Source organism: Portunus trituberculatus, chromosome 17, assembly GCF_017591435.1.
Source record: "Portunus trituberculatus isolate SZX2019 chromosome 17, ASM1759143v1, whole genome shotgun sequence".
NCBI classification, from domain to species: Eukaryota; Metazoa; Arthropoda; class Malacostraca; order Decapoda; family Portunidae; genus Portunus; species Portunus trituberculatus.
The window spans coordinates 24,015,375-24,030,805 of NC_059271.1; the positions used below are offsets into that span (position 1 = coordinate 24,015,375).

General features: G+C 35.4%; 1 protein-coding gene across 5 annotated transcripts in view; it reads right to left on the reverse strand.

Moving 5' to 3' along the window:
- Positions 1–2,269: 2,269 nt before the first annotated feature.
- LOC123505232 (ubiquitin carboxyl-terminal hydrolase 2-like) overlaps positions 2,270–15,431 on the reverse strand; it is a 72,371-nt gene continuing 59,209 nt past the window's right edge. For all 5 annotated transcript variants that reach the window (XM_045256419.1, XM_045256414.1, XM_045256415.1 and 2 more), the window contains 7 exons: positions 11,671–11,766; positions 10,945–11,071; positions 10,407–10,638; positions 9,577–9,823; positions 8,689–8,767; positions 7,534–7,762; positions 2,270–5,514 (listed from right to left, as the gene is read on the reverse strand). In XM_045256419.1, the coding sequence (XP_045112354.1) occupies positions 5,427–5,514; positions 7,534–7,762; positions 8,689–8,767; positions 9,577–9,823; positions 10,407–10,638; positions 10,945–11,071; positions 11,671–11,766 (1,098 nt within the window). In that variant the 3' untranslated portion in view covers positions 2,270–5,426. The remainder of the gene's footprint in view (positions 5,515–7,533; positions 7,763–8,688; positions 8,768–9,576; positions 9,824–10,406; positions 10,639–10,944; positions 11,072–11,670; positions 11,767–15,431) is intronic.

A 15,431-nucleotide genomic window follows, 5' to 3' on the forward strand; every position in this document is an offset into this window, starting at 1 on the left:
AAGATCCATAGATCTTTGCAGCCCTAACACCAACAACAACAAAGCAAGCCACAGCAGTTGTTGTCTTTGTGGCAAAAGCAAAAAAAAAAAAATATATATATATATATATATATATATATATATATATATATATATATATATATATATATTTAAACATGTTTTATTTGCCTTATAACTTCATAACCATGAGAGAATGGAGAGAAAAAATGGGGGGCGTAACTTGGGAAAAATCTTAAGATACTCCTGAAAATATTTTCTATGAAACTGCTCGTTACCAACAGATGGCAGCACCACTGCTGTCCTCCAGACTTTAACCCACACCACAACTTCCTTCTTGTATTTTCCTTGATAGAAAGTATTGAAGATGGTGGTGACCTTAAGAAATCTTTATTGAATCATTTTAGGGGAGTTCGTATGGACTCCTATCTTTTCTTGGTACATATTGGTAAAGTATGGAGCATTAGTGAATCCCGCCTCTGTTCACTGTCGTTAGAGACCACGGCCAGTCCTGCTTAACAATGTCCATACTCACTAATAATATTCTATTTTTATTTAAATACATAGAGTTTGTCTGGCAGATTATGATTATGAATAGGGATGCTTAAGAGATGAAGTACATCTAAAATGCTGAAATAGTGAAAATACCAGCAAAGAGATGATTTGACATTTCATTTTTCAATTTTTACAACTGTCATATGTACAGAAGTTACTATCAAACAGCAAATTTTACTGGTCATATTTGGCCAACACGAGGCATCATTTTGATTCAGAATGTTTTAACCAGGACACAGCATATTACTATACGTGGTTTTTTTCTTATGTAACAACTAATAACCATTAAACAAAAATAACCAATGTGTCTGCCTGTTTCCTTCTATCTGATTTTTTTTTCCTAATCAGGTCTCTTTGATTACTTTTATTCAACTAGCAACACCAAAAGACCTGGATGACTAGGTACTTACTTCAAAATAGCATAAACTTTAGCTCAGGGTCCCTGGGACTGGGAGTGTCCTAGAACAAGTGGTTATGGCTGCTGAGTGCTAAGGTTTCTGTAACAGACACTTGTTTCCTTCAGCAGCAAGCCAGGCAACTCTGCTCACCTTTAGAGTAATCAAACTATCAAAAGAATACAGGCCTGGATCATGTCATGATTATTTCAATCTTGGATCATGGAAAGTAAACAAGCTGTCTGATCCACATACACTTTATTAATAGTGTCATAAAATTCCAAAACTGTGGCTGTTAACTCAAAAGATGGCCTACCTTACTCCAGGGCCATCTTCGCTGTCTACAAACTGCTAACTCTTCTGTGAGTGATGCCTCCAGAATCACCTGTATGGCATTTCTCTTGAGGAGCCTTAGTGCAAAGTCTGTTTCTAGCATACACTTTAGAGTTGGCAAAGCTTACTGAAGCCAACATTTAGCAAAATGTCAATTTGTTAAACATGCTTTATATTTACTTTTCCTTGATTTGAGAAACACTTTATTGCCAGCTTTTGTATGTGCAATATCCAAGTCTCAGTTTTATCCGATGACACCATGGTCTGTCAGGGCTAGCCCTTGGCATAGGCCATATAGGCAATCGTCTAGGGCGCCATCTGCTGGAGGGGCACCGCTGAATAGCTGTCACCTAATTGTGTCACGGGGGTAGGGCACCAAGGAGTAATTTCGCCTAGGGCACCAAAATGGCTAGGGCCGGCCCTGCATGGCCTGATGTTGGTTTCTTGAACTTTCAAAAGAGGCTACACAGCCAAAGCAAGAAATTTTCTTTTCCATCTTTAACTGCTATACTCTCTCTCTCTCTCTCTCTCTCTCTCTCTCTCTCTCTCTCTCTCTCTCTCTCTCTCTCTCTCTCTCTCTCTCTCTCTCTCTCTCTCTCTCTCTCTCTCTCTCTCTCTCTCTCTCTCTCCAAATAACCTTCATATTTAATGCTCTGCAGCTGACAATCTGCACTGCACCACTCATGCATGTTCTACTCCTTCATTATTGACAGTTATGTCAAACAGTAAACACACAGACACACACACACACACACACACACACACACACACACACACACACACACACACACACACACACACACACACACACTTTGCTTTCATTACCCTTAAATTATAAAAACACACTGTTCACGCCTTCGGCACACCTTCAACAACACCTTCATATTTCAGGTGGTCTGGTTACAGATTTCTGGCTCACATTCCAGTCAAATTAAAGGTTTAGTCTTGGATATCGTTGTAAACTTGTGTGTGAAAAAAGCTCACATGAAATTAATTGTGCAATTTATTCGTGTTACACTAATTGTTTTGTCCAGATCTAAATTTACAGTGTACCTTTAACATTTTTTTATTATTGTGTCAGCCATTGATGATCTAGTATAGATTGTATGTGCTATAGTTTATCAATACTTTTCAGAACTTAAGGTATTACATAGTAACACCTCAATGTCTTCCATTCAGCCATTTTTATGTTTATTTTTCTTCTTTTTTTTTTTTCTCCCAGTCAGAAGGAAATCTTAGACCATCCTCATGAGCTCAATTTTTGTCAAAAGCTTGAAGCTGAAACAATATTATATGCTTGAGGATAATATATTGGTTTGCCTCAGAGGTGTGAAAGATAATAGATATGGAAATGTTACATTTTCATTCCTCTGAGATCATTCTAGCAAAGTTTTTTTGTAGCTTGAATTCATTCAGATAAAAAATAGGCATTATATAAACAAGTTTTCAACTGGTGTTTCAGTGCTTCATATACATATACTACATGATAGTAATCATTGTTGATTTTATTGATAAAACTGAAGTTGCAAGATGCTTCAGGTTTTAAATGGGTTTCACATCGGGAATCTTACTATATATTTTTAATGAAGATCTTTAGACATTCCTGTTTAGCATGTGATGAATGTAGTAATACAAATTATTATGCATTCACTCCTTCAAATACATGAACAAATAAGCATAATGATCTAGGATGATCATGGTGCCATAGGACAGTGTAACAGGCTCCAAGGCACCATGTTATTGTACATTACAGCTCTACTCTCTTTAGCTCTATGAGTGCACATTTTGGGTACATGACTAGAAAGGATCAACATATCTGAAACATACATTACATATAATGAAATAAATGTACACACTATCTCTGTACACATATGTATATATATTGAGTCTCCCGAGTATCAAATTCAAGTACCAAAGCTTTCACATGACAGTAATTATTCTCACTATAGGGTTAAGAAGGGTATCACATAATGCACAATGGATGCAACACTGGGAGTGTGATCCAGGCATCAAGAGAGAATGCAGTATGAACATAATATTTCATGACACAACAGAAAGAACAACAGTGATAAGAAAATATATTTAGGTACTACACAAAACAGGATGAATGATACATACACAACAGATCATGTTTCATTGATAATTTTGTAAAGTACGGGTGACTGTTACAGAAAGAAGAAATTCAAATATATAATGGAGTACATTTTATAAGCCTTAGGGTCTTCCTTTCACCATAAGTAATAAAACTAATATAATAAGATCATAGGAAAAATTTTAACAATACAAAAAACCACTGAGCTCAACAAATTCACAAACTGTAAGAGAACACGTGCAAGGCTACATGAATACAACAAGGCTGTATGTATAGTACATACAAAATTCCGTGGATTTCATGCAACATATTTTGGATTGAAATAAGGAGGTAGCACCCTTTGGACCCTTAAACAAGATGTTTCCAACATACAGAATCTCAATACAGCAAAATTCAGAGAAGATGAAGCTTAAATGCTGTTCCTTTGCATTAAATGTCATTCCATCAGTGTTCTTTACCTACAATATCCAGCTAACTCATCAGCAAACAGATTTTATTCAATTACTATAAAAGTCTGTATCTTATTATAATACTCGGGAGATAATATTGATAATATTCTTTTTATTGCCTAATTCAATACTATCATGCAGTTGATTTATCATTATTTATATCATAAGTACAAAATATATTCCACACTATTTTACAGCCTACTTTCATGTGTACTTTTATCCATATGAAATATGATGTAACCATTTATAAACTTTCATCCATTCACACATCACAAAAATTTGGGTGTGTAAAAGCTGCTGCATAATAATGTTTTGAGAGCTGAAATGCAAAACTATGAAGGTAAAACAATTCCTCTTATTAATAGAGAGTACTTGGTACTACATACTTGTAAAGAGATGAAAGACCTGTCACCATTAATTTTTGTATCTCCAGCAACTGTGTAGAATACAACTGCTCTACAGTTACTCCTACTAAATATTTGTTATGTGTTTGTCAAATGTACTAGGATGTTCAACATGCAAAGGAAAGACTTTCATTTTGAATATGAAAGAGGAGGCGTATTGAGCAACTATGGGCCACCAGTAAAAATACAATATTCCTCCTGACTGCCATTTATTATATTAGTATTTATTCAATTTAAGGCTTTTCCATATAACAACCAATAATATATTCTCTTTACAAATAAAAAATTATATTTGCCTAATCATAATGACGTATGCATATGTAATTGTTTCCATATATTTATTAACAATAAAATATATTTGATATCTACCAAAGAAACTTTTTTTTTTTTTTTTCTTTTTTGCATTTTTGTCTTCCAGACAGTATCAAGTCAATAACATTTACATATATTCAAGTAAGTAATAATAACTTAGATTTATAATTTCATCCATCAACATCCTTTTTGATGCCAGCGCATCCCCTCTGGGAAGCCCTGTGGAAGGGGATGGCCTTGGCAGAAATGCCCCCCAGGCTACCTGTGAGCACCCACCACTAAATGGGACTAACAAAGAGAAATGAGAGTACAAAGTAGGGTCCCAGCCTAACATCACCCTCAGCAATAGAAATATAGAAAAGAGAAAGATAAAAATGATTGCTAATTTTTTAGAACCACTGCTTAATGGAGAAGACGAGAGTGTATGTGAAACATCTTCCTAAAACAAAAGATAATTTACAGTAAAAGATCTTTACAAATTCAACACATAGGTAAAAGTATTAAATACAATTTATGTACTAAATACAATTTATGTACAAGTTAAAGTTTCAACCAACAAAAGTTACTGGTTCTTCAGTGACATAGACAAAGATTGCCAATGGATGACTTGAGGGCAACTTAATTTTATCAAAATATTGTGTAGGTAGCACTTTTACTAAGCACTTTGGTTTGCCTCACTTGAGGTAGTATAACCTTCACATTTTAAGTTGCTTGACTTTTTTTTTATGAAATATATACCTTTTAATACAATAACATTTGTTACATCACAAGACAGATTCATTCATAAGTTTCACTTTGTTTTATTTTTGAGCAGACTGTTAGGCAAAATCCCTTTGCAGAATTGAAGCTTAAATATATAAGTACCATTTGAGGTGGTGAAGTTCTGATATTATAACTTGGAGGAAGTGGATGATATTTCATAGAAGAGCACATATGCCTCAGGGCTACACACTCTGCTTTGAGATATACTGGACACTCTGAAACAAATAAAGAATCAGTATCCATCAATGGATAGAAAAAAATGTAAAGATAATATGATACAATACTGATATAAATCTCATGGCTATCAAAGATCATTTTTGGGTTGTTCCTATCATTATTATGAATGATAATTTATATATGATAGTTAAATACACCTTTATATTAATCTATTCTTGGCTGGCTAATTAAATGAATAAGTAGTACATAACAGTATAATCTGGAATTAATGTAATACTATATATATATATATATATATATATATATATATATATATATATATATATATATATATATATATATATATATATATATATATATATATATATATATATATATATATATATATATATATATATATATATATATATATATATATATGAGGCACGATATGGGAGAGGGGAACAACCCACATACTTTTGAAATGATTAAGTTTAAAGTTTATCACTGATTACTACTATGAAAATGATTAAAATGTATTACTATTCTACATCAAATGAAAGATCTAGGGTAGTTCTGTCATGTCATGCAGTTGTTATTTGTTAATTTAATTTTATTTCATTTTATTTTTTCGCTTCCTACTCCACATTTTTATAAAGTGTGTACAGTATAAGAGGTATTAAGTTAAAAAATTATGTATTAGGGTTCACTTTCATCTTTTATATTGGCTTGAGACATTTAAGTTCATTATCAGGAACAATGCATTTATGCTCCTGACAATGTCCCTAGTGGATTTATCAACCCAATAAATCCCGATTCAACTCAATAATAAGGTTTGACTGGGGATTTTTTCCCCATCCTTCCATCCATGAACAAGGTTAGTGGTCACAGTGATGATGAAATACAATGTGACTCTTGATGAAAGGCACTGCCTAGTAGTCTTCTTTCCTCTTTTGCTGGAGCTCAACACACAAGATATCCACATCAGTGTCAATTTGAGGCACCACAGGGGCAAGGGAGTCAAAATGTTCCTCATTGGATGAAGACATGTTGTTATAGACAACAAAAAAAAGCTGAGAATCAGGAGAGTAGCATGTGTGGTGACAGCAGAGGCTAGTATGGTAGTGATGTGTCACATATGACAACAATAACACACCATGGCAGGCTGTGATTGGCCAAGCACTGGAGCGCTGCTAAATGCTCCATTTTCATTGAGCCACATACATCCCAGCATGCATGGGGCTTGTCCCTCTCTTGTGTACAGGAGAGAGTTAGTCTGATCCACACTATGGCCGTGGCTAAATGCTCTGTTTTCAGTGGGCCATGCACATCCCAGCACGCATGGGCCTTGTCCCTCTTTTGCATACAGGAAAGAGAGATAGTCTGATCCACAATACAGGTTACTTTAGTTTAACAATCAGGATGGTCAGATTTCCTCTGCCTGACCCTTCCACATGATAATCGCACACTTTAACAAGTCCCTGTCTATAATTCAAAACATCCAGATTTGAGGACCATCCTCTTGCATACTGTGTCTCATATATATATATATATATATATATATATATATATATAGAGAGAGAGAGAGAGAGAGAGAGAGAGAGAGAGAGAGAGAGAGAGAGAGAGAGAGAGAGTTATATATATAGCTTCCTTTGATATGTGAAATAAAATTTATGTATACTTAATCACTGAATCATTCCACCAGTTTTAAGCTATAGTCCAGATTATGAATAATTTACACAACTCAGAATGCAAAGTTTGAAAATACTTGAATATTAATTTTCAGGACATTTTGGTTAGTATTATGTTACTTAATTAAGCAAGGTTTTTGTGCACAACGTAAAAAGAGCAATGAGGTAAATCATTGATTAGAAATTTAGAAAAAAGGCAAAGTTTCTAAAATTCCCTCATTAACAAGCAAAGAGCAAGGTAGACATAGGTGCCAAGTAGTGAAGGAATGGCAGTGCTTACAAGGATTTACATATACTATTAACCATGACATTTTCTTAATACATTTTATATTCACATTATCAAAGGTTCAATGAGTCATAATTTCTTTCCCACCAGAAAATATTTACCTTGAGTCATTGTACTCATGCCAGCTGCCAGAGTAGGGGTGTTTGCAATAGGCTGTGTAATGGCCTGAGTAAGTAGTTCCTGAGTGGTTTGCAACCCCAATCAGGTTGTAGAGTGGAGAGGTGCTGGAGTTTGAGGCAAACTTGGACAGATCCAGACCTTCCAGAGGAAATTCCACGGTGCACGACAGTTTGCCCCGCCACCGTTCAAGTGGAGAGAACCTTTTAAGATCTATACAAGGAGTCAAGGAATCATTACACTATGATGATGTTACAGCATTACTGTAATCTTTTATAACATCCCCATATTAAAAGAGCAAAAAGACATTAACAAATATAACATTCAAATTACTTTTTATCATTCTCAGAACAGTCCTAAAATGTCTCTTACATTATTAATTAATTACTGCAGGTAATTTTGAAATTACTGAAAGTATTGAAAAGTCTCATGTAGAATGTATGAAGAGTGTGACATCCTGTATGGCACTTTGAGATATATTCTATAATCTGTATAATTATTACTTGCATAATTCAAGTAAACATTATATATTCAAGTTCATTAAAAGAAAAACAAGGAAAATGGTAAGGGAACTAGTAAAATAACAATAGGGAGTGATCCTCATAATTACACTCACAAATTTCAGAATACTATAGGAATAAGAAAGAACTATAAAAAATCTAACATCAGAAAAAAAAATGTATCTCAAATGAAAAACCTATAGCCATACATAATAAAAGGGTAATGCTGAAAAAGAAGCTACAACAGTTCTGATTCAAATGTCAAATAATCTTGCCTCTGTTTCAACATCTTTGATGCTTCACTCAGGTAAGCACGGTAAAAAAGTTTGTCCTGACACTCCCTCACAGCATGACTATTATCTTTCTGCCTCCAATAGAGCCAGGAATGGAACAGATCTGATCACAGCAGGTCTAAATTAGAGATTTATGCCATAGTTATATTGGCAACAATTGGTGCACAATGGTTGCATCAGTGTCCCACACTCACAGCCAACTATGCCCAGCCATGTATTTCTCCACTGTACATGATGGTATTTTTTTTTTTTTTTTTTTTTTTTTAACCACAAACAGTAACTGGAAAAGAAAACTGCATTAATCACCTATGCTAACACTAAGTTGGAGCAAGCAGTAAAAGGATACGTAGGACGAGGACTTTGGGAAACTTGTGGACGCTGAAGGATTTTGTCATTTTTCTTCTTTCTTTGCATTTTGAACAAGTCTGAAAAAAAAAAAAAAGAAAGTTTGATCTTGAAATTATGAAAGATAAAAATTTATAGTAGCACAAAACTCAATGTTTCTGACCTTAACACAGTTATATTTGCTACATACTTTACTGACTGTTGTTAAGAGTGTTAAGAATAAACTTAAAGGAACTTTAATGAGGAATATTTAGGCCATGAGAAGATAAAAGAACATGTTATACATCATCAATTGTCTCTGAATTTCTAATCAAGAATTTAGATATCTACTAATACTTTTTAACATAATCAAGAAATATAATGCTACAATGAAAAAACTGTAAAGGCAATTTAGATTTAGAACCCTTAAAGCAGTGGTTCCCAGAACTGAGGTACATGTACCACTAGTGGAATGCGTAGGTTTTCCAGATGGTACACAAGCACTTTCAGGATCATATGTGATTTTTAATTACTGAAAAATTATTATTGCCTTACACAAGATAATCAGGCATTGATCAGCTGATGGAGAAGAGACAGATGCATCCCTCATATTAAACTGATTTGTGTTCCTTGTTGTTAGTTCATTTGTGCATTCTACCTTTTGAATAAGTTGAACCAGGTGGTATAAGGGGACTGTACAGGACCTTCAAGTGGTACTTGCTCAGGAAAAGTTTGGGAACCACTGCCTTAAAGCATTTGCTACAAACAATTTACAACATAAATATTTCATAAATCATTGCATTCATTATCTCAATTTCTAAGTAATATCAGTAATAATCAATAAACAGCTTTGCAAATTAACAAGTGTCAAGAATTTTGTTACAGGAGAAACAAATATACAAATACTTACAGGTCTTTCATCCCCATCCAACACCTCCTCCTTTGTGAAGAGATCAAGGCACTGGGAGAGTCTGACCTGACCAGACTTGCTAGGGATGGGAAGACTCAAGTCCCAGAATGGGTCAAAAGTTACTGAACAATGCCCACAGACAGAACACTGCAAACATGACTTCAATTGGCCAACAAACATGTCAACAACTTTGCTGTCATCATATCTCAGATATCGCTTCCATGACTCCATTGCTTTTTGACTGTCACTGAAAGAAAGATGAAACCATTGCTGGAATCATAGACATTTTAAAATTTTTGTAACTCTTAGTAAAACTTGTTATGAGTCAATAGCATACAGCCTAGAAATATTTAAGAACATGATTTCTTACTTAAAAAAGGGACCAGAACAAATGTGCCTATATCAGGCTGCTTTCAAGATGAAGTGTTATGATGCTTCTTGCAACTTTTTCTACACAGTATGAACTTCTACAATATCCATAATCCTAGATCTAATATTAAGAGCATGGAATATCGCTTCATTCCCTCTAAGCTTTGACTTGTGTAATACAATGAAATCCAGGTATTAAAAGCCACCTGTAGCAGTTTTTTTTTTTTTTTTTTTCAATCATCTTCCATTACAGATATTTTGTAGTAATCTGATCTTCAAAAGAAAGAAGTAGTAGATTGTTGTGTAGTATTGTCTACTGGGTACAGTTCATTCTCATGCCTACAGCTTTGAATCTTCATCTGGCTGACTTCATTCTCAATGCTGTTTATCTTTTCTTATTTACATCTATCTAAGAAAATATGACCACATTATAACATTTCATGGAAATGTTCTGCACTTACTGAAGATCATCATCAATATCCTCTGTGATGGGCTTGGGCTTTACTGTGACTCTATTAACATCTTCATGCAAACCCTCCAGCAACTTGCGTAGAAATTCTTGAGCATCATGTTGCTGGTATCCTGAGAAGGCTGGTGCAAACCTCTGGATTTGTGACTTGAAGGGACCAGTATTAAGGGCCCGGCTGCTGTCTCCTCCCTCATTCCACATGTCAGACAACAAGTTGGCAAATGCTGAAATAATAAAAAAAAAATTTAATGCATTCACAAATATGCATGAAATGTTTCCTAGGAAATATAAGCAAAATGACAGCTGTAAAAATTTTTGGTGTGCTAAATATAATTACAGTATATACAGTACATTTTTGCAACTTAGAATTCTGAATTTGTAGTGCTCTATTAATATGAATACTTTTTACATAAAACCTTAAAATTTTGGAGAGTTCTAAAGAATTATGGTTAACTGTTGAACATTCAGTATTTTGATACACAACATAATACACAATTCTCTGTTAGAGTGGTAATTAACTCCATACTCACCACGTACAAGATCACCCTTCATGGTGGACGTGGTGGTGTTAATGTCTGAAGAGTATCCATCCCTCACTAGATACTCCAACAGACACCGTGTATTGCTGAGACATTGTGTTACACTGTTCATGAAACACTGAAATTGCAAAGAACAAGCATGTGATAAAAAATATACAGCTGATCTTTTTTTTTTTTTTTTATACTACCTAATAGTGAAGGTCAAGTTGTTATGATAAATCCTCTTTTTCTATGCTTTAGGAATACAGTATTCCATTCCATGTAAGAAACATGATTAAACCAATACTTAGTGTCAATGAGTGATTAATTGCACTTTTAGCACTATAACTTTTTATTTGTAAAAGATTTTTATACATTCCTGTACTTGAATAAATTCTTAAAATGTCACTCATTTCTTAATTATACCAGGAAAAGTACTTTCAAACTTGAGTATGATGAATTTCAGAAGCCATTGTTTTTATGATCTCTTAAAGTCAGATGTGTTAGAGCTTGAAGTATCTCTCCATGTAGTAACTGATGTAACCCCTTTAAGGCACCTCACTCAAATCAACTCAAACATAACCTTTCTAGCAGATAGCAAGAGCAGGTAATATTATCTCTCACTTTTTCCTTTTATCATCAGTTTACTATATATGTAACTGCAGTAAAATCTCTACATGACATAAAGAGAAAGAGAGCACAAACATAGTCAACAGAACATAAAACCATTGAACTTACTGTATTTCCAATATTTCTGAGTCCCACAAGCCCATTGTTCTCACTGAGCACTCCCGATGAATATGCTGACTGGTGGCGCCTTGGACTCTCGTCCTCCTGGAAATACACATTATGTTAAATCCAGACTTCAAAATTATACAAGGCTGGCTTCTTGTTTGTGTTAAGTCTAAACATGCCATAGCTTTATTCTTATTAGCCTTTGAAGAACTAAGTATTTATATCAGACTACCATTTTATGTTAGAGATTCAACCAGAAATTCAACCAAACTGATACCTAATTGAGTGAGGTTTTCAGTGCACTCTTCCCATTTTGAGTTTTCATCATACAGCTTAAAATTACACCAAGAAATACAGCAAATATTACCACCATAGAAAGCTTTAATTGCCATACAATATAAAAAAAAAAAGCATTACCTACTATACATTTCTATCACTATTATAATCTGTGACCAATTCAACTCACTTGTCATTCATTCAACTAATAGTTTCTTTTGTTTTCTCTGCTGCTGCAAGAAAAATTCACAGCCAAACTACTACTTTCTTTTGTTGTTAGTAATTTGTGGTACATGGCAGAAATAAAGGCAAACAATAGTAAGTAAGTAGTACATAACATGAGGGATAGGGAAAAAATGCACTTGAAAAGCATGCACAATAATAATCATTAGAAAGGTTATTCTGCAGGATCATTTCTTTTCGTTGCCATACCAGTATACTAAATCACTCCACTGATATTGTTGCATTTTCTCCTCAAAAAAAGTAGAAGTTCCTATAGGTAGTTGTGAGATACAAGACCAAAAGCACCCCTCTCTCTCTCTCTCTCTCTCTCTCTCTCTCTCTCTCTCTCTCTCTCTCTCTCTGAAAAATGTAATAGTTCATTACAGGAAAAAAAAAAAGTAGAAAAAAACCGTGCATCTAAACTAATATAACCTTGAAGAAAAGCTAGATCTACTATCTCAATATACTATTTTGACCTGTCAGACCTATTTGTATGTAACTGAGTTTTGTTTGTCGTGATAAATCCTGTTTTGATGCCAGACCAATTTGTAAATACTAGGCTTTGTTTGTCGTGATAATTCCTGCTATGAGGCAATCAGTATTCAGATGCAACAAACACACAAGCCCCATCCCTTGCATACACCCGCGCGCGTAGCCTTCAACACCAAGATTACAAATGATTGTTGTCAGATGAGTGTAAACCGTGTAACTGGCGTCAGGTGTGTATATGCAGGTCATTTACGAGTTTAACAAGAGTGTACCTAAAATTTTCATGATACGTAAATTATCAGGAGAGTCCAACGATTTCCATGTCAAGGCCAGAAGATATGTAGAGTTACAAGATTAAACAGAATTATTCAATATGTATAACATGACAAAAATTTCGAGTTGACTGATTCATTATAGGCATTGCTTACAGAGTGCGAGTGGTATGTAGCAAAGAAGTTTTAAGAAAAAAATATATATTATTGTAATGCTAGTCAACCACTGGATGATACAATGCAGTGATCTTAAATGTGTTTTTTGATACAATGCAAGGCTCAGAGTAATTAACTAGGTAAGGATTTTTTTTCGCATATTGATTTTTCCCATGAATATTTATTTACAATGAACTTCATATTATTCTACTTTCACATCAACGTCATACCATTTTGCTGATTGTACCGTATTCTTGTGTTTGTGGCATACACGCATTTCCTTCGCAAACATGAACGCGTCAGCTACCATAACTTTTTTTTTCATAAGTAAAATTTTCTATTTCTTTGGCATATGAACATAATTACCTTCAGTATGAACTACTTCCTGTTACTAATGTGACAGGAGCGCCACACAGCCTCGGGAACGAAGCCGAACATGGTGTTTACTGTGTTTACAAGGTAGCGTGGCATTTGAGGGTGACTCCACGGTGAAAGGTTCAGTGGTGTCGCTTTGCACAACGTAAGGAATGCAGTTCGTGGGGGAAAATTAGCAATCTCAGTGATTAAGAAACACAGATACTGAAAGGCAAAATAAAAAAATAAATTAATAACGGTGCCTTAGGTAATTCAGAGGCACTGAACTAGAGAAAGAAAATGAGTAATCACTACCACCATTCCTCCAGTAACTGTCACAAGTTCTTAACGTTCGTGGAGAGAAATGTAATAAAAGAGAGCCAAGAACATTCCCTAGGTAAGTGAGTGTTCTGTCTCCTCCACAAGAATATAGTTAGCGTTATTGCAGTCCTGCTCTTTTTACTACTCTTAACTTAAAATATATACATTTTTTTTTTCATTGTTGCCTGAATGATGGTCTGCTGGTGGGTCATGTACGGATTACATCACAGACTGTTGACTGTCTGGTTGGGAAAGGATGACATAACCAAATTGGTATTAATCATAAGTTTGTGGGTGGGAGACGCGGGATTATCATTGGGACTAACAACTGTTTGACCATCGCTTTTACGGTACTAAGGTTCTGCGTCAAATAGGTAATCAAACATGAATATCCATTACGGGTCGCATAATATTTCCGAGTTTACAAGACCAAAGAGTAAATAGTCGATAACAGATAAAGAAAACATTTTATTGAACTTAAAGATAATTGAGCATTGCAATAATATATATTCTTTTTTTTTCTCTCTCTCTCTCTCTCTCTCTCTCTCTCTCTCTCTCTCTCTCTCTAAAATGGAAACGCTAAACACAATGCCGTATTCACGACAACAATAACTGTACATCATTAGTGCGTTGTTCCCGCAAGGTAATTTTGGCGAGAGAACGTGGGCGGATAGCCGTAGGCAGGTTGCCAGCCTTGTGGTGGTGGCGTCACTGCTGCCACTCTAGCCAGAAATGTACAAACTTCCCGCAGGAGACCAACAGACAACACCCACCCGCCGTCTTCTGTTCCTCATTCGTCTGTTCGCCTGCAGCTCAACACTGCGTGGCTTCGTCAAAGTAGTCTCCCACCATTGCACCAGGAGTACCATTACACATCCAACCATCATCGTCAGCAGAACAACGGGCAAAGCGCTCCACAGACTTTGAAAAACAATGCGTAGAGAAGAGCGGCGGTGTGCTGCATGGCTGTAGCGACGACTGGAACTGGGCCGCATGATCACACCTCCCTGTCGTTAAAAACAAGACAAGCACCAGCCTCCGTGACCATCCGAGCCTTGCCGAGAATATTGGGACACCGTAAAGAAGACACTCGTGGCAGTGTGATACTGTGAAAGCCTCCCGCACCGGTTAGCTGCCAACCTGCCCCTGCTCCTGGCACTCGTCAGAGGGCACCAGTAGGAGGCTAAACATGGTTCTTTGTTCTTAGAATTATAAGATGGTCATTGACATATCTCACACTATCAATCACAATCATTATTCATCTCAAGTGTGCTATGAAATCGCTTACTATAACAAAATGTACAGTTCTTTAGTGAAACTCCACTGAAGTTACATTCTACGCAAAAACACCCAATTTTCGTCTACATATGCCTCCTAACTGTAATACTGGTGCACTTAACTGTTTAATGTCATCCTCCCCCCCTCTGCACGGCCTTTACCTGGTACGTACAATTAGCCAACACGTCTCTCCGACCTTCATTAAATGTCTGAAGACGCCTGAACGACCTCCGACACACAAATCAAGGCAAGGAACTACAGGTGTCAGAGAGAGAGAGAGAGAGAGAGAGAGAGAGAGAGAGAGAGAGAGAGAGAGACCTCGTGGAAAAAAAAAATTATATATATATATATATATATATATATATATATATATATATATATATATATATATATAGA